The sequence below is a fragment of the Manis pentadactyla genome, chromosome 6 (genome assembly GCF_030020395.1).
Source record: "Manis pentadactyla isolate mManPen7 chromosome 6, mManPen7.hap1, whole genome shotgun sequence".
Taxonomy (NCBI): domain Eukaryota; kingdom Metazoa; phylum Chordata; class Mammalia; order Pholidota; family Manidae; genus Manis; species Manis pentadactyla.
Window position 1 is genome coordinate 58,737,847 of NC_080024.1, and position 19,855 is coordinate 58,757,701.

The following is a 19,855-nucleotide window of genomic DNA, read 5'->3' on the forward strand; positions in this document are numbered from 1 at the left end:
TGAATACGACGGTGCAAGTCTATGTTCATTTACATGTTACTATACTGATAACAAGGTTTCAAGAGCAGATGAAACATAGTATGATCCTTTTTTCTATTAAAAACCAGATATACACATGCAAATAAGTGCAGTAAGATGTATGCTTATAATTTATGGCCTTTAAGTATCCCCAAAAAAGGATTAAAATAAATCACATGCTTTAGTAGTACTAAATACAGTCTATAAAATATTTGCTTAACTTTGATAAAGTTTTTACTAACCTGACAGCAAAAAAAGCAAATTTTCTTCTCTGAAACTCAGTTTATTTTAATTGCAAAAAAGATATATGTGATTTCTAAAATTTTCAATTAAAAAAATAGGATAATGTAAACACTTTTAAAGTGTTCATAATATAGATACTTAAAAGTTTTAAGTTGTTGGGCATTAACTATAAAGAATATATTTCATCAAACATTTGATATTTCTATCAATGAAGATTGAAGACTTGAAAACCAAAGCTAAATAGTTCTAGGAATAATATTAGGAACATACTTTAATAGTTTCATAAATTAAACTGACTAGCAAATTATTACCAATTGATAGCAAAATTCTTTTATAGTTAAATTGTTATCAAAATATTGATGATACTAGGGCAACTAACATTTACAAAACACCTTCTATATACCAGGGACTTGGCTAAGAGTTTTCATTTTATACCCTTTACTCCTTAAATAATTCTACACAGCAGATACCATCTACTTTGCAGAGGAAGAAACGGAAGTTTAGAAAGGTAAACCAGTTCACAAGGTCACACAATTAATCACTGGAAAAGTTACAAATGGAACAAATGATACCTAATTCTTAGCCAGGATGCCCAGTTACACTATTATCATACTAACTCCCAGGGCACAGGCACCAGATCTGCTAAAACAAATGATGAGCACATAAAACATTACAGGTCATACTATCACTTATATTTTCAACTGGGCCTTTTGATTCCATATAGAAAACAATTTTTTCAAGAAAAATAAATATAAACTCTCCTAAGGCAAGAAAGTATGATGAGGTCACCTAAAAATAAATAGACTAAATTCTTGGTAAAGTTGGAGACTGAGGCTCCATAAAGCTTATAAAATAGCATTTATGTATTTTATAAGTTAGATACTATGAAACATCTATAAAACTTAAATTTCAGTCACTTGAAAAGGACCACCCTTAGACAATGACCACAGTTGTGTCTTTCAACTGCTTCTATTATATATATAATCAATGCACTATAATCAAAAGGGGTATACTTATGGGGGGACCCTACACATCCAACTCAATTTTTAAAGGCTCTAATCAGTTAATAATAATCTCTGTAGACTAATTATTATATAGTAACTAAAAAACTTTACCAGGTCCTCAATATTGCCATAGATATTCTTCTTCATGCCTGATGCCCGAGTAGATACCCATCCTCCCACAGTGCTGAATTCCAGGGAATCTGGCTCATGACCTGTACAATAACCACTTTCTTTAAGCTGAAAAACAAAAACATCAATATTTTTCTGGTGAAAATGGTCCCATTTCACATGGACTCAACACATTAACTCTTCCCACATTTATCCAAAAGATTTAAGTTTGCGCCTACTGGAAAACTTTGTAAAAACTGAAAAATATGGGCCAAAAGACAGCTGTATTTTCTACAGCTTCACTAGCCAATCTTACTCCTTACATCCCTTTATTTTAAAGCCCGCTACTCTCCCCACTTTTTTTTTTCACAAAGAGCCAATTTAAATACTTACAGAGAACAGATAATGCTTAACTGCCAACTTCACCTAAACATTTTCAATAAAGAACTAGTCTCTTGTTCTCCCTAAGCTAAGATAATATGCAGCAGGCTGCAAAAAATCTGAGCAAATTGCCTGTACTTAATTCTCTCAAGGAATCATGAGTTTTAATGTACAGCCATCTGGCTAAGTTTCCTGAATGTAATACCATCATTTATTTGTGATGCAGATCATTCATTCCTGTACATTAAATAGTCACTTGTTTCTCATTTTTCTATATTAGCTTGGCTTTGCCATCTGCACAGCACCTGAGATTGAATGGATGCCCTTTACTCTAACAACACCAAAACCATTCCACTGAAATCATTGTAGAGACTCAGCTACCTCATGTCAGACAGTACAGACAACACCATCTGCATACCCACCGTCTACTGCACTCATGCCCATCAATCTGTGTTGACCATTTTGATAGTCATCCAGTTAAGCAACTGCTTCCATTTTTCAAGTAAGCCATGCAGAGACATAGAACATGTTGGCTATGTTTGTATCCATGTATTTAAGTGTGGTATAAAGTTGTGACCCAAAATTTGGGAGCCCATTAGGTCAAATATAGTTTGTTAGCTTTTGCACATAGGCAATACAAATGATTTTTCTAACTTTACTGCTCGGGAAACAAAATATTAAAAAGACGCCAATTGTTAAACAATAGGATTTCTTCACTACATATTCAACATATTTATTTAATTTTAAGAGGTTAATAACCACTCACAAATAAGCAGCTTACATGAATGTTCAACAGGTTAAAATGAAGACTGTCTGACTTTTATATTTCTTCCCTACTCCTCAACAATCTACTCTCAAATGACCACTGTTACTCGATTTTTCTGAAATTAGGGGAAGAAAAAGAAAACACATTCATGGAGCACTTAAGTGTGCTAGACATTGAAGAAGTAGTTTTCATATATTCTCATGACAAAATTTCCACTACCTACACCAAAGCAAATCATTAAATAAAATACACATTTACACTACTTCTATTAAGTATACCCAATATTAGATATTCCATTAATTTGCCTCCTAAGTCTGGTAGGCTATTCTCTTAACTTTTCCAATTACAGGTAGCTATTATGAGCCAATAATTACATAAGAACATAAAAAATGAGGATACAAATTTTAAAAAAAAAGATACTCTCTATGTTCAGGGCACTCTACCTAGCACACCAATTGTTAAAATCTGACTAACTTCCTACTAGATTAAGTGATGTAAAGGTAACGGTTATGAATCTGAGTTTGAGACTTGTCTTTTTCCCTTGGTAGAAAATTTGCATATGACAGTATGCTAATATTAATAAGAAACAATTCTTGGAATACACAGTGCTTAATAAATTGTACTATCACCGTATATCTTCAGCCACTTTCTCTTTTAAAAATCTTTGTTAATACTGTTAGCTGCTAAGAAAAACCTGCTTAAGTCTGCAGATTTACACATGCACTTAAACCAAATATTCTTTTTTAATCAAATAAAATAAACTCTCTTTCCATCTATTTGCCATGAAGCTCTATGGGGATAGGAACTTTATCTTACTTCTGTATTCCCAGTCAGTATTAAAATAACAAATATTTACTGACTGCTATGTGCTAAGCTTCAGGCACAGCACTAAAAGAGCAAATCCTAAATTATAGAACTTGTGTTATACAGACAAAGAAGGGAACTGAAATTAAAAGAAATGTAATTAAATTAAGAGAACAATTAGAAATATAATGGAAAAAAAAAAGAAGTAGAGCACAGACTTGTACCTCTACCCAAGTTGAAGTAAAAGATACTAGCTTTATCCTCACACCTGAAAAGAATAAAAACAGAAAAATGTAAGAAACAAAAGTTTTCAAGTAATAGACATAATGTAACAAAGGACAGTGATCCCTATGAGAAGCAAACTAGGGAAGTAAACACAACTGCCCCAAGATTATTGCTCCAGGATGTGGTACAGGGAAAGAAAATCCAGGCAGAACTCAGCAAACCCTGTGAGCTGAGGAGACTTGAGTCTAGAATTTTGGGAATCCAAGGCATCTAGAGTTCACAAGAGAAAGTTCCAAAGAGGAGAGAGCAGCACAGAGACTGGCAGAGTCCCCACCAAGGAGTCAACAGAGTAACTGAAAAGCACATGTAAGAGAGAAAAGCACCCAGGACCAGAGGAAAAAAATAATCTAAAAGGATTAGAGAACAGTACCAACACTCACAAGAGGGCCAGAAATAATACCTGTTCCCACCAACCTGACTAGAAAAACTTTTACTTAACAGAGCATGAGGTAGAAGGTCATTCCTCAGTAGTGGAAAATGATTAGTTTCAGACTCAGCATTTATCTGAATCTATCTAAAAGATCAAACTGTTTCTAAATAACAACATACCAGAAAAAAACTCAAGAATATGTATAGAAATGAAAACATCCAAGACCCAATAAGATAATATTCACAATGGCTGGCATATAATAAAAAATTACCAAGAATACAAAGAAGCAAGAAAACATGGCCCATAATGAGGAAAATAATCATTCTGAGGTGTGTAATCAAAACTGACCCAGAACTAACACAGCTGTTAGAGTTAGCTAACCAGGACATGTTAAAAGTTAATTGTAACTGTATTCCATATGCTTAAAAAGTTAAGTAGAGGCATAGAAGACACAGGAAAACCCAAACTAAAAATCTAGAAAACTAACACAGCTGTTAGAATTAGCTAACCAGGACATGTTAAAAGTTAATTGTAACTGTATTCCATATGCTTAAAAAGTTAAGTAGAGGCATAGAAGACACAAGAAAACCCAAATTAAAAATCTAGGAAAATGAAAAACACAATCTTTGAGATAAAAAACGCATCTGATGGGACTAAGAGAATATATATAGCAAAATAAAAGATTAGTGAGCTTCAAGAAATAGCAACAGAAAAGAAAAAAGAAAATTAAAAGAAAAAGTGAAAAAAACACAGTGAACATTGGAACTTCAAGCAGCCTAATATGTGAGTAAATAGAGTCCTTAAAGGTCAGGTGGGGAAGGAGAGAGCAGATATTTGGAGAAATTTCCCAAAATTTTATGAAAACTATAAACCTACAAATCAAAAAAGCTCAACATATCCCCAACATAAGAAACATAGGGAAAACTACACCAAGGTTCATCAAATCTAAATTGCTAAACCAGTAATAACAAGAAAACTTTTAAAGTGACCAGAGGAAAAAACCATATTATGTACAGGAACAAAGATAAGAGTAGCATCAGACTTCTTATCAAACAATGAAGTGAAATAACAGTGGAGCAACAGCTTTGTGTTACTAAAAGAAAAACACTGTCAATCTATAATTCTACACTCAGTTGAAATATCTCTTAAAGGTATAAAAAGGTGACGTCAGACGAAGTAAGTGATTATAGCAAGGTTGCAGGATACACAGTTAATATACAAAAGTCAACTGCTTTCCTATATACCAACAATGGACAAGTGGAAATTGAAATTAAAAATATAATATCATTTCCATTAGCAACTCCCCCAAAATGAAACACTTAGGTATAAATACAACATACAAGATCTATGTGATGAAAATTTTGATAGATGAAATCAAAGAACTAAATAAATGGAGATATTCCACAGTCATGGAAGACTCAATATTATTGCCAGGTTCTTCCTAAGTTGATTTATAGATTCAATGCAATCCCAATCAAAATCCTAGTAAGTCATTTTACAAATACTGACAAACTGATTCTAAAGTTTATATGGATAGGCAAAAGACCCAGAATAGCCAACACAACACCGAAGAAGAACTATGAGCCAGGAATTGGACTGACACTGCCCAACTTTAAGACTAACTATAAAGCTACAGTAATCAAGACAGTATGGTATTGGGTAGAGAACACACAAATGGATCAATGTAACAGAATAGAGAGCCCCCATAAATATACTTAATTTATCTTAGGTAAAGAAGACAACACAATGGTGCAAAATAGTCTCTTTGACAAATGGTGAAACAAATGGACATCCACATACAAAGAAATAAATCTAAGCATAGACCTTATACCGATCACAAAAATTAACCCAAATGGATCAAAGATATAAATGCAAAATGCTATAATACTATAGCATTTATTATTATTATAGCATATATTAAACTATAAAACTAATACAAGATAATAAAGACAACCTAGATGATCTTGGGTATAGCGATGCCTTTTTAGTTACAACACTAAAGACACAATACATGAAAGAAATAATCTATGAGCTAGAGTTCATTAAACCTAAAAACTGCTTAACCCAATTAAAAAATGGCCCAAAGACCTTAACACCTCATCAAAGATAGAAAATAATAATATGAAAAGAAGCTCCACATCATGTATCAGGGAAAAACAAATTAAAGCATCATGAGCTACTACTACAGACCTACATGAATGACCAAAATCCAGAACAGTGATGACACCAACTGATGGCAAGTATGTGCAGCAGGAACTCGCATTACAATGATGGTGGGCATCAGCATAGCCACTTACAGCATAAAGCTGTCTCTTCTCGCTAAGCAACTTCTGCACAGTGGAGTATACCTTTGACAAAACAGAAAGGCAGGAGAATATACTGGCAAATGATACATCTGATAGGGTTAACATTCCCAAAACAAAAATAATCTCAAAACTTAACACCAAAAAAGCAAATAACCCAGTTAAACAATAGGCAGAGGACCTGAACAGATGCATTTCCAAATAAGAAACACAGATGCCAACAGATGCATGAAAAGATGCTCAATTGTAACTAATCATCAGGGAAATGCAGATCAAAACCACAGCGAGAAATCACCTCACCAGTCAGAGTGACTAATAGCAACAAGACAGGAAATAGCAAGTGTTGGCAAGGATGTGGAAAAAATGGAATCCTTGTACACTGCTGGTGAGAATGTAATTGGTATACCCTCTATGGAAAATGGGATGGAGGTTTCTCAAAAACTAAAAATACAAATATCATATGACCCAGTAATTCCATTTCTGGGATTTACTAAGAAAATAACACCATTAATTCATAAAGATATATTCAGTCCTATGCTTATCATATTGTTATTTAAAATAGCCAAGATATGGAAGCAACCTAGGTGCCCATCAACAGATGAATGGCTAGAAAGATGGGGTACATATATACAATGGAATATTACATAGCCATAAAAAATGAAATCTTGCCATCACAACAAAACGGATGGTCCTGGAGGGTGTTAACACTAAGAGAAACAGGTCAGACAGAAAAAGACAAATACAAATACCATATGAACTCATTTATATGTGGAATCTAAAAAAACAAAACAACTAAAATAAGCAAAAACAGCAATAGACTCATAAATACAGAGAACAAACTGGTGTTTGCCGGAGTGAATAGGAGAGGATGGGCAAAATAGGTGAAGGGAATAAAGAAGTTACCAAACTTCCAGTTATAAAATAAGTCATGGGGATGAGAAAGAATAACAAAAGGAATATAGTCAACAGTACTGCAATAACTTTGTATGATGACTGATGGTAACTACACTTACCCTGGTGAGCATTTTGTAATATATATGACTGTCAAATGGCTATGTTGTATACCTGAAACTAATATAACATTGTATATGTCATTTAAAAAAATGAAATATACTCTTACCATACAATCCAGAAATCTGCTCCTTGGTATTTACTAAAAGGAATCGAAATCTTATGTCCACACAAAAACGTATATACGGATGTTTAAAGCAGCTTTATTGATAATTGCCAAACTTGGAAGCAACGAAAATGTCCTTCAGCACATGAATGGATAAATAAACTGGTACACCCAGACGATGGAAATTATTCAGTGCTAAAAAGAAATGCGCTATCAAGTCATGAAAGACATGGGGAAGCCTTAAATGAATATTACTAGATGAAAGAAGCCAATCTGAAAAGGCTACATATTCTGATTCAAACTATATGACATTCTGTAAAAGGCAAAACTATGGAGACAATAAAAAGATCATTGGTTGCTGGACATAGGAGAGATGAATAGGCAGAGCACAGAGAGTTTTGGGGAAGTAAAATACTCTGTATAATATTAAAATTATGGACAATTATGTCAGACCTAAATCCAAACACAAAGAATGTATAACAACAAGAGAGCATTCTAAGATAAACTACAGACTTTGGGTAGTTATGATGTGTCAATGTAGGATCACTATTGGTTTGAAAAACCACCATTCTGGTGAGTGATGTTGATAATGGGGTAAGCTATGCAAGCATTGGGTCAGGGGGTATATGGAAAATCTCTGTACTTCCCTCTCCATTTTTCTATAAACCTAAAATAGGTCTTAAAAAAATGAAGTAAAGATATTTTCAGACAAACAAAAGAAAGAATTCACCAACAGCAGACCCACACTAACAATGTTTTAAAAGTCCTTCAAGCAAAAGGAAAATAACATCAGATGGAATTATAAACACTGGAAAGGGTAAACTAGATATGTAAGATTGTTTTATTATTTAAATATGTTTCAAAGATAACTATTTCAAAAAAAATTAAAACAAAGTATTATAGGCTTCACAACATGTAAAAATAGTGTGTATGACAACAATAGCACAAAGGACACAAGGAGAGATGCAAGGTTCTTATACTAAACTCCAAAGCATTATATTACCACTTGAAGGTAAACTGTTTCAAGTTAAAGACATATACTTAAGTTCTAAAGCATCCCTTAAAATCACAAAACAAAATGTAGCTAATAAAGAAACAGATTAAAATAGTATCATAAAAATATATTCAATCCCAAAAAAAGGCAGTCAAAGTGGAAACGGATGGAAAACAGATGGGAAATATAGAAAACAAATAGCAAGATGAAAGACAACTAGAACCATATAAAAAAAAACACATTTTAGGTAAATGGTCTGAACAAAAGTGGAAAATGTAGGGTTAGATAAAAAAGACTCAGAGGATTCTGGGAAAAAAGATGGCAGACTAAGAAGGCAAGGCAGAAACCTCCTCCCCAAAACACAAGAAGCACGAAAATGCAGCAAATCCAAGTAAACCTGAAGACTGCAGAACTGACTACCTGCATCTGGGGAAGAAGGGAAGACCTCACAGAAAAGGGTAAAGTGGCAAAGCCGAGATCTGGCAGGACCCAAGCCTTCCTCCCACCCCAGTACACTGTGGGGAGGAGGAGGAATGGAGTCCAGGCCTGCTGAACACCTGACCCTGGAGATCTGCTCCAGCAGCACAAACCCATATTGCATGGTGCTCTGGTGATTAGAGGGGGGGACAACAGAGACAGGCAGAACACTCAGGGAGGCTGAGATTCCAACCACTTGTGCAGAATAGGCACATTCTACCAGCCCCCTTGAGACAAAAGAAAAGCAGGCCGTTTGAAAGACTTCTCAGCAGTGGGATGGGCACCAGAGGGGCAAGGGTTACATGGAACTCTCTGTTCAGGAAAAAGGGCAGGAGGACAGAACCTCCCCAGCCCACCCTCGGCCCAACAGGTTGAGAACTCTCGAGAGCCCCAGATGCTCCATCTCCCTCGCTGACAAAACAGTCTGAGGCTCCTCCCTGTGGCAGGAGGCCTGCGGACAACCCACTTGGCCCAGCAGTGGTGTCAGACTTTGCTGTCAAATACACAAAGGGAGACCCTCCCAGCTTTCTCAGCCAAGTTTTGGCCCAACCAGGGAGTGCCTGCAGGAGACAGCCCAGGGAGCTCCTTCCTCCTGGCAGGCACCAGTCCCACCCGCCCGCGGTCCTGCTATTGCTGCAGGCCAGGCAGAGGGTGGATCCACCCACAGCAACTTGAGCAGCACAGCACCGAGGCTTCTGTGCAGACGCAACAAGCTTATGGCCCACTTTGCCTGGTAGTGATGTCAGACTTTGCTGCTGGTAGGCAGAGGAGACCCTCTCACCTTTCTCAGACCTGTTTTGGCCTGCCTACTCAGGGAATCGCCTAAGGGAGCCAGCCCCAAAAGCTCCTTCCTCTCCAGGGGAGCCAGATCCCACCCAATGGGCTTGAGCAGACACACACCAGCCTGCACACCCCATTAACCCTGCAGTCCTTGCCATTGTTACAGCCCAGGAAAAGGACAGCTCTGCCCACACCAACTCCAGCAGAGACTTCTGTGCTAATCACAAAGGTACAGCCAAAACAAAGAGCCCACCTGAAACCAGATCACTACAAGCCAGAAAGAAAGGTGCCCTGCCCACTGCACACCAACAGCTGGGGTTCTCACACTGGAAAATGAAGTGTCTAGATCTGGGCACTAGAGGGCACCTCCTTCATAAAGCTATTACTCCACAGGGAACACTGAAAAAATGAGGAGGCAGAGAAATTTGTTCCAAACAAAACTACAAGCAAAACACCAGAAAGAGGGCTGAATGAAACTGAAATCACCAATCTTCTTGATAAAGACTTCAGAGTAAAACTCATAAACATGTTTACAGATCTACAGAAAAATATTCAAGATCTTGAGGAGGACCTCAACAAAAAGATAAAAGACCTGCAAAAGAGCCACTTGGAGATGAAGAATACAATACCTGAAATGAAACATATAATGGAGGGACTTAATAGCAGACTTTCACAGGTTGAGGAAGTTGTAAATGACTTGGAAATTAGGGAGCAAGAAAACAAGCCAAAAAACAGAGAGTAAAAAGGATCTCTAGGGATGAAAGAATAATGAGAGAGCTGTGTGACCAATCCAAACAGAACAATATTCACATAATAGGGGTACCAGGAAAAGAAGAGGGAGACAAAGGGATAGAAAGTCTCTTTGAGGGCATAATTGTTGAAAACTTCCCCAATGTGAGAAAGGAAATAGTCATTCAGGTCACGGAAGTACAGAGAGCCCCTAATAAAAGGAACCACAGGAAGACAACACCAAAAGACATATATAAAATGGCAAAGATCAAGGACAGGGAGAGAATATTGAAAGCATCCAGAAAGAGGAAAAACGATTACTTATAAAGGAAAAGAAACCCCATCAGGCTATCAGCAGACTTCTCAGCAGAAACTCAGGGGCCAAAAGGGAGTGGCATGATATATTTAATGTAATAAAAAACAAAGGACTCCGACCAAGAATACTCTACTGGTAAATTATCATTTCAATTCGAGGAAGTGATTAAACAATTTGAGGAAGGGATTAAACAATTTTCAGATAAACAAAAGTTGAAGGAATTCACCACCATTAAGCCAGCCCTACAAGATATGTTAAAGGGACTGCTATAGATGGAATGGCATAATAGCTGTCACCAGTGAAAATAAACCCACAGTAAAGATAGTAGACCAATTAATTACCAAACAAGTATGAAATTAAATCAGCTACTCACAAAATCAGTCAAGAGATACATAAAAAATACAAAATACGACACCTAATACATAAAGTGGTGAGCAGGAGGAGGAAGAAGAAGGGAAAAATAAAAAGTACCTCTAGATTGTGCTTCAAATTTAAGACTGTTATACAGTAAGGAATCTATTTTTGAACTCTAGGTACCACAAATCTAAACAAACAAAAAAAGAATGGAGGGTGGGAGGGAGACAGGGAGAAAAGAAAGATTAAGAAAAGAAAAGAGAGAGAAAGGAAGAAAGAAAAAGAAAGAATGAAAGAAAGAAAATATAATCACTACATTAAAGAAACCAATCAAATAATAAGAGTACAAGAGAGGAAAAAAAGAACAGAGGAGAGATATAAAAACAACCAGAAAACAATTAGTAAAATGGCAGTAAGTACATATCTATCAATAATCACCTTAAATGTAAATGCACTGAATGCATCAATCAAAAAGAAAGTTTCTTTCCCTTTGTCTTTCTCTTCTCCTCTGGTACACCTATTATGCAAATATTGTTTTGTTTGGATTGATCACATAGCTCTCTTATCATTCTTTCATTCCTCGAGATCCTTTTTTCTCTCTGTTCCTCAGCTTGTTTTCCTGTTCTTCAATTTTCATTTTATTTACCATCTCCTCTACATGATCTAATCTACTTTTAAATCCCTCCATTCTATGTTCATTTCAGACACTGTATTCTTCAGTGGCTCTTTTTCAGGTTTTCTATCTCTTTGTTGAAGTCATCCCTGAGATCTTGAATATTTTTCTGTAAATCCATGAGCATGTTTATGACCTTTATTTTGAAATCCTGATCAAGAAGACTGGTGATCTCTGTTTCATTCAGCCCTTTTTCTGGGGTTCTGTCTTGTAGTTTTGTTTGGACCGTATTTCTCTGCCTACTCATTTTTTCAGGGTTTCTGTGTTTCTTCCTTTGTATTAGATGTCTCTGCTATGCTTTCTGGCCCTTTTCTGTGTGGTCCTCTCTTCTTCCTCAGGTATAGGTGGTCTGTTCAGTTCATTTTCAGGTAGAGTTGCATTTACCATTATTTTCCTCTTTTCTGTGTTTTGGGAGAAGGTTTCCATCTTTCCTTCCTATTCCATCATCTTTAACCCCATTAATAAATGTATTCAACATTATACTTAATGGTAAAGGAATGAATGCATGTCTCCTAAGTCAGGAGGATGTCCACTTTCACTTCTTTTCAACATTGTATTAGAAGTTCTAGGCAGCACAGGTGAGAAAATGAAAAGTATACAGATTGGAAAAAAGATGAAAATTTACTTTATTCACAAAGGACCTGATCATATATACAGAAAATCCAATAGGAGCTATAAGAAAACTTTTAGAATTAGTGAATTTAACAAGGTTGCTAGATATAAGATCTATATACAAAACTCAATTGTATTTCTGTATACTAATAAAGAACACTTAGAAATTGGAAAAACATTTAAATACCATTTCCTATAGCACCAAAAATATATATAACACTTTGGGACAAATCTGATTTTAAAAATGTAAAAGATCTGTGCACTGAACACTACAAAACACTGCTTAGAGAAACTACAGACCAAAAAAATTAGAGATATCTTATGTTCACAAGTCAGAAGAATCAGTACTGTCAAGATGTCAGTTTTCCCCAAATTGATGTATAGAGTTGATGCAATTCCAATCAAAATCCCAACAGGCAAATTTCTTCTTTACAGAAGTTGACAAGGTGATTATAAATTTCATATGGAAATACAAAGAACCTAAGACAGCCGAAACACTTTGAAAAAGATTTTTGATACAGCTACAATAATCCAAACATTGTGGTACTTGCATAAAGATGTATAATAGATCAATGGAAAAAAGAGTCCAAAACTAGATACACACATACATGAACAAAAGATTTTTTTCTTGATGGTGCAATGTCAATTCAGTGAAGAAAGGATTGTCTTTTTCAACAAACGGTGCTGAAAAACTGGATACCCATATGTAAAAAAAAAAATTTTTTTAACTTCAGGCCATCTCTTACACTATACAAAAACATTAACTAAAAAATCTTCAAAAATCATCAGAAACTCAAATGTAAACTAAAAACTATGAAACTTAAATGGGAGAAAAACCAAGTAACCTCAGGTAAAGCAAAGGTTTCTAGATACTAGCAGAAGGATGATATAAAGAGTAAAAATTAAGTACATTAGACTTCATCAAAATTACAAACATCTACTCTTCAAGACTCTGTTAAAAGAAGAAAAAGACAAGCCACGGACTGGGAGGATATATTTGCAAAGCATATATCCAAAAAAGAACTTATATCCAGAATATATAAAGAATTCTCAAAACTCAATTAATTAGAAAACAAACTACCCAGTTTAAAAATTGGGCCAACAACTTCAACAGACACTTCACCAGTGAAGATCTATGGATGGCAAATAGCACATGAAAAGATTCTCAACATCACTAATCATTAAAAAATTGCAAATTAAAGCTACAATGAGCTATCGTAACACACCTACTACAATGACTAAAATCTAAAAGACTAACAATAACAAGTATTGACAAGGATGTAGAGAAACTGGAACTCTTACATAGCACTAACAGAAACATAAAAATTATGTAATCCCTGGCAAAAAGCTTGGCAGTTTTTTAAAAAGCTGAATATATACCTACCATTGATTTAGCCATTTTTTAATAGATATTTACCCAAGAGAAATTATGCATTCAAAGTCTTATATGAATGCTCATAGAAGCCGTATTGAGAGCCCGAAATTGGACATAAGCCAAGGGTGAACAAGTGAACAGATAAATAATGGTATACACATACAATGGAATACTACTGATCAATAAAAAGGAATAAACTACTGATACATGCAACAATAGGCATGAATCTCAAAATAATTTTGCCAAGTAAAAGAAGCTATACCTTCACCACCTGCCCCCAAAACAGTACATGACTCAATTTTAATGAAATTATAGGACATTTAAGCAAATCTGGAGACAGAAAGCATGTCAGTGGCTGCCAACAGCAGAGTAAAGGTGGGGTGGGGAACATTTTAAAGAGGCAAAAAGAAACCTTTGAGTTTGCTGCATGTGTTCATTAACTTGATTGTGATAATGGTTTCATGGTTGTATTCATGTATCAAAACCTACCAAGTTGAACATTTTAAATGAGTGTAATTGATTTTATGACAACTACACCTCAATGAAGCTAATATAAAAAAAAAAAAAAAACAAATACTGAGGATTTTGGTCCAAACTGCCCCAAAACACAAAATTTCCATCAATTGACAATGAAAAGCCTACAGAATAAGCCAACTGTGAAGGGGAAAATGGAAGTTCAGTTTTTAAAACATTGAGTTTGAAATGTTTATAAGATATGCAGGTGGACACAACGAGGCAAGTAGATATGAAAGTCTAGAGTTCAGTAAAGAAGTCTGAGACGATAAAAATGTGGGAGTCTTTGGCATACGGAAGGACTATGAAAGTTCAGAGGGCTTGAATGAAGCAGACACTGTTCAATAAAAATTGTAAAATGAATAAAAGTCCTAAGTATTTTACATTATTATTTATTTCATCCTAACAAAAACCTTATGAAGTAGGAACTACTATCTATCTCAATTTTATAGAAGAGACTGAGGCATGGGCAAGTGAATCTCTGGGGGTAAAAGAAGGTAAGTCAAGTATCTCTAGACTATTAGCCAATAAAATAAAGTAGTCAAAGATTTAATAAACCTAGAAACAAATACCCAAAATCCATAATTGAAGTTAGTGATCTCCCTTGAATTTTATATTAAAATCAATATAATCTACAACTAAAGAGATTAAAATCTGTGCCACTCAACTACTATATTTGTATCACTTTAAAACTTCTAGAAGGAAAAAGCAAGACATTTTAAGCTGGTTAACCTCAGATGAAGAAGAAACTAAAGTATAAAAGTTTAATGATGAAAAAAGAACTGAACTACAACCAAACAGAGACAGAAACTACATTACGGTCTACTGGAGGCAAAAAAGAAGGATCTAAGTTGGCATCTGGGAAATGAACTAGTAGGTAAAATATCAGAAAATCCTAGTATAGGAGAGTGTAATTAAATTTCAAAGAAATATGTTCACTGATTCTTAATTCTAACCTTAAAAAAAAAAAAAAAGAAAGCTTAGAAAGGTTAAAATACTACATCAAATGCCATAATAAAGGATATAAAATTGGAGACAAGAAAGGCCATCCTTTGTTACAAAAGAAATTGTGTTAATAATGCCTCATTCAGACAAAATGGAAGACTAATACTAGACTTTTTACAGTTTTCATTAAATACTATTATTCTTTCCACTTAAGCTCATTATAAACTATACTAATTAATAAACATAATTATCTTCACTTATATAAGACCTTGACTTACTGAAGACCTTTAATACTGTCTCAAGAAATACGTTCAATTTTATTCTGGTTCTTTCTTAACAGCTTAATAATTTTTTTCAAAGCCTTTCGTCCAGAATTGGTCACTGGCATATCAGTTTCATTTCAACTCTTTACCAAGAAATAAGGAAAAGACAATAAAAATAAAATCAACAGCATGTCACATCTCTCTGTATGTCCTGGTCAAAAGGTAGGAGGGATGGGTCTCTGTAACCCAAGTTAAACAAAGTGGTCAGCATATCACCAAAAAACTGGACTTACTAACTTGTTCACAAAAGCTGAGTTATAGTCATCCTGACTTTGAGGAGGTTGGAGGAATCAATACATTTTTCAATACATTTTAATAATTACCTTCTTAGAATCCATGAAGAGAACCTAACGTTTTCTAAAAATTCATTAGGATAGGATCCCAAAAACGTGCTTTAATTACAAGGGTTTCATTAACTCATGAGACGAGCTGTTTTCCATAAAATTATGCATTGAAAAGTTCAATTAATAGCAAATACCAACATCTATCCAGCTGATCTAATTTACCAACTTCTGAGAATTCTCTCAAAAGTTGCCCATTTTGCTCCATTCTTACTACTTTATTTCATCACTATTAGCTCTTGCCTGAATTATTGCAGCAGCTTTTTAACCAACTCTCTGAACTAGTCAGCACAGAGGTAAAGTTCAAATTTCTAAAAGGAGCTTTACAAACCACTTCATGATCTGACATGCTCGTGTTTTACCACTACTATACATTCATCCACCCAATATGCCCAACACCAGGAATGCATGTCCTCCATGTACACATACTACGCCTCAGCCATACTCATCTATCTGCAGGCCTCCCAAAACAATAGCTGCTCTTAAAGCCTCTGCACATGTTGCTGCCCTGAATGGACTGTTCTCTTCACCCGCATTCCATTTTGCTAACTCTCCCTCTGTTATCTTCTTTATCCAACGACTTCCCTACTAACCCCATTTGATGACTCATAGCACCCCACATTTAGCCTTCACCTAAGTCTCACTCTGAATCATAATTGTCTATTTACCTAACTTTATGTCATACTATAACATAAGCTTTCCAAGGGTAGGGGATGGTGTCTTATTTACTACTGTGGCCTCAGCATCTAATTCAAGGCTTGACCCATAATAGAAACTGAGCAAACTCATTCAGTTAATGTATTGTGAAGGGTACATTCATTCAGAAGAGACACATAACAGTTTAAACAATCTTAATTAAGGAAATAACATACCTGTCTTTCCAACTCTTGTCCTGTTATGCCAGCCTCTACATGAGCTGTCAAATTATTCTCATCAACCCAAAGGATCCTATTCTGTTGCAAAGGAAGAAAGAAATCTCATTTCCATGAACTATTGACATTTCCTCAGGAAATGTCCCTAACTCAAAAAAGCAAGTGACAAGATAGTAATGAAGCAAGCAGGGTTTCCCACACTATGTACTCCATTTATCCCTTACTATACAATGTGACAGACCCAGTAATACAGGCAGTACATTGTGCAAGAGTTAGTTTAAAACATAGCTGTCTTTATTCAGATATTAATTTGAATTAAACTTTACCTCTTAACTTAAGCAAATTATTTAACTGTCTAAGCTTAGTGTTTCCTCATTTGTAAGGTGTGGATAGTAATACCTACTCCCAAGGTTGGCATAGGATTAAATGAGACACTGCACATGAAAAGCTTAGCATCCATAGTTCTTGGCATTCTGAAAATACTATCTGCACTACCATCAATAGTTAGCAATCATATCATTAAAGAATTCATTTTAGAATATCAGAAGATGACCACTTTGAGCAGAAGATGATACCTGAAAAGATATTTGAATATAGTAGTAAATGGGATCCCTGCTTTATTTTCAGCCCCAAATAAGACCACAGATTCTAGGTAGACAAGGCACATCCCTACCTCTTGCTGAAAAAAAAGGAACTGAAATCACTGACTCAACTTTTACCAAATGTATATATGACTGCCCCCAAAAATGTTCTCAACATTCTTATTTTACCTAATTTTTATATATATGAATCCTCATGAATTCCTTTCTACTATTAAGAGCAGACTACTTTCCCCTTCTATTTGACTGAGCGATCAGGTCCAGAATCTTCTTCTGGACCCCAGGGAAGCTTATTTTGCACTTTGATATGTTAAATTTCATGGCAATAACTAATGTAAGTAAGTGTAGTTAGTAATAAAAAGGAAAGAACACAATAGACAATACAAAAATAGCAGTTTCTATCTTTATTCCAAATTTGAACACACATACAAATGACTGCACTGCTTAATTCACAGGGTTATGATAAACATTAAGATGATATATGTGAATATACTTTTTGTTTTATGTTATATTGTAACTAAAATAATTATGCTCTCACATCAAGACATTAGTGATTTCAATGTAACTATGGCAAAATCAGGCTTTTGGTTCTATGGCAGCTAAACAAAAGGAAGTATTAAACTGCAAAGTAGTAAGGCAGAATTTAGTAATCTGTTGGTACCTTATATTAAAGAAATTTATATACATCTTCTCCCCCAGTAGGTTGGCTCTTGAGACAATTACATAGTTCTGCTAATTATATACCTCTGTTTACCAGGGATCCAAACATATTTTTGGTTGAATAAAGAAACCCAGGTGGCAGAGAAGAAAACCACCTTTATAGGGACTTAACAGAGAAACCTACAGGAAATGTACAGGCTACCCTATTACATCCAGTATACACTATCCAACATAAGTTAAAACAAAAACTTTAAGTCCAACAGGTCTTAACGTTATTGGCTGCATTTAAGTAAACTGACAGACAACTAATACTCATATTTTTGTACACACTGTATCAGAAGTGTGCTATGCAAAATCATGCACAGACATAGCTTACTGACTTCAATGTAGATCACAAGTACCACCCATCTACTACAATATTTGACGGAATTCAGTGTTAAAAGCAGTGAATATATAAGGTTTTACTATAAAATAAATGGTTGAAAACCTGGCATTTAAAATTCTGCCACAGAATTTTAAGTATCTACTCACTATAATGACTTTTACTTATATTATCTCATTTAATCTTCGTAATAACCTTCTGCAGTATTACTGTCTCTATTTATATATCCAGTAACAGATTTAATAGTAAATCCACACATAGTAAGAACCAGAAATTCAAACACATCTTCTAAGGAAATTGCCTTTGCTTAAAGTCTGGAATAAAGACAAAAGTTAACAGGGAACTTTACAGTTAAGTAATCAGGCTGTCACCATATGAACTTGCTGATCAGTTTTAACAACACTGAAAGCAGACAACTAGCTATTATGTGCCCCCTGATATGATGTGACGTACAAAAACACATCAGCATCTATGAGATATTCTTGCTTAAAAATGTTTTAAAGCTATACTAGAATCTAACTAGACTTTATATCTAACTTCCAGTTTAGAGAGCATACAAAGCCTAGAGGAAGAGTTAAATGATATCAAGCAACAGCAACCAGCAAATTCAAAATATGACATATCCTATACAACAAATAACCTAGTTTCTCCAAAAGTCAGTAATGTGCAAAAAGGAAGTAGAGGGTTTCAGAAAAACTGGGACTTAAAGAAACAACCAAAAGCTAACATGAACCTTGTCTGAATCCCCATTTGAATAAATGAACTGTAAAATAAAGACAATTTTGAGGCAGCTGGAAATTTTGAATTTGGAGTAGGTATTAAATGATAGTAGGAATTGCTTGTAATTAGCCAGGAGAGATAGTAACATAGTAAGAAAACATCTTTTTTAAAAAAGATACACATAGATACTTAGGTATAAAGTAGCAAAATATTAGGATTTGCTTTAAAAACAGAGAAAAAAAGAAAACAAAGCTAATATGACAAAATGTTAATATTTAATACAGAGAATAGATATGATACACTATTCTACCTTAGTGTTCAAAAGAATTTCTAACTAATTAAGTAATTAAGTATATAATTTTTAAAAATTTATTATAATGAAGGAATATGTAACCAGAAATACTGTTGACTATACAAAGGTTAAGTTCATACCCAAATTAAAACTTTAAAACAAAAAGGACAGTATATATTTTTAGTAACAACTGAGACTGAATTTTAGACAATTTTTTAAAACAAACACTAACTTTAAATATGTTTTAAATTATCCTATACCATTTGTGAAGTGTCCAAAGAAATAATTGTTCTTTTCTCATCTGCAGGACACATTAGGCCATATGAGACACTTGTTCCTCCTGCAAAATAGGAAACAACAACTTTATGTTTAAATATTTTCTTCTTAGCTATATTTGTAGGACAAATCCCTAATATAAAGTATACAGACAGGCCCAGTAGGAAAGTAATACCTATTTCTACTTTGCAAAATGTAATTTGCAAATGCTAACACACTAAAT

The 19,855-nt window shown here is 34.7% G+C and overlaps 1 protein-coding gene across 4 annotated transcripts in view; it reads right to left on the bottom strand.

Annotated features, from left to right (window-relative positions):
• AGPS (alkylglycerone phosphate synthase) overlaps window positions 1-19,855 on the bottom strand; it is a 170,964-nt gene that overhangs the window by 83,411 nt on the left and 67,698 nt on the right. For all 4 annotated transcript variants that reach the window (XM_057503892.1, XM_036879398.2, XM_036879402.2 and 1 more), the window contains exons 7-9: window positions 19,617-19,696; window positions 16,704-16,784; window positions 1,377-1,502 (exon numbers count right to left, since the gene is read on the bottom strand). In XM_057503892.1, the coding sequence (XP_057359875.1) occupies window positions 1,377-1,502; window positions 16,704-16,784; window positions 19,617-19,696 (287 nt within the window). The remainder of the gene's footprint in view (window positions 1-1,376; window positions 1,503-16,703; window positions 16,785-19,616; window positions 19,697-19,855) is intronic.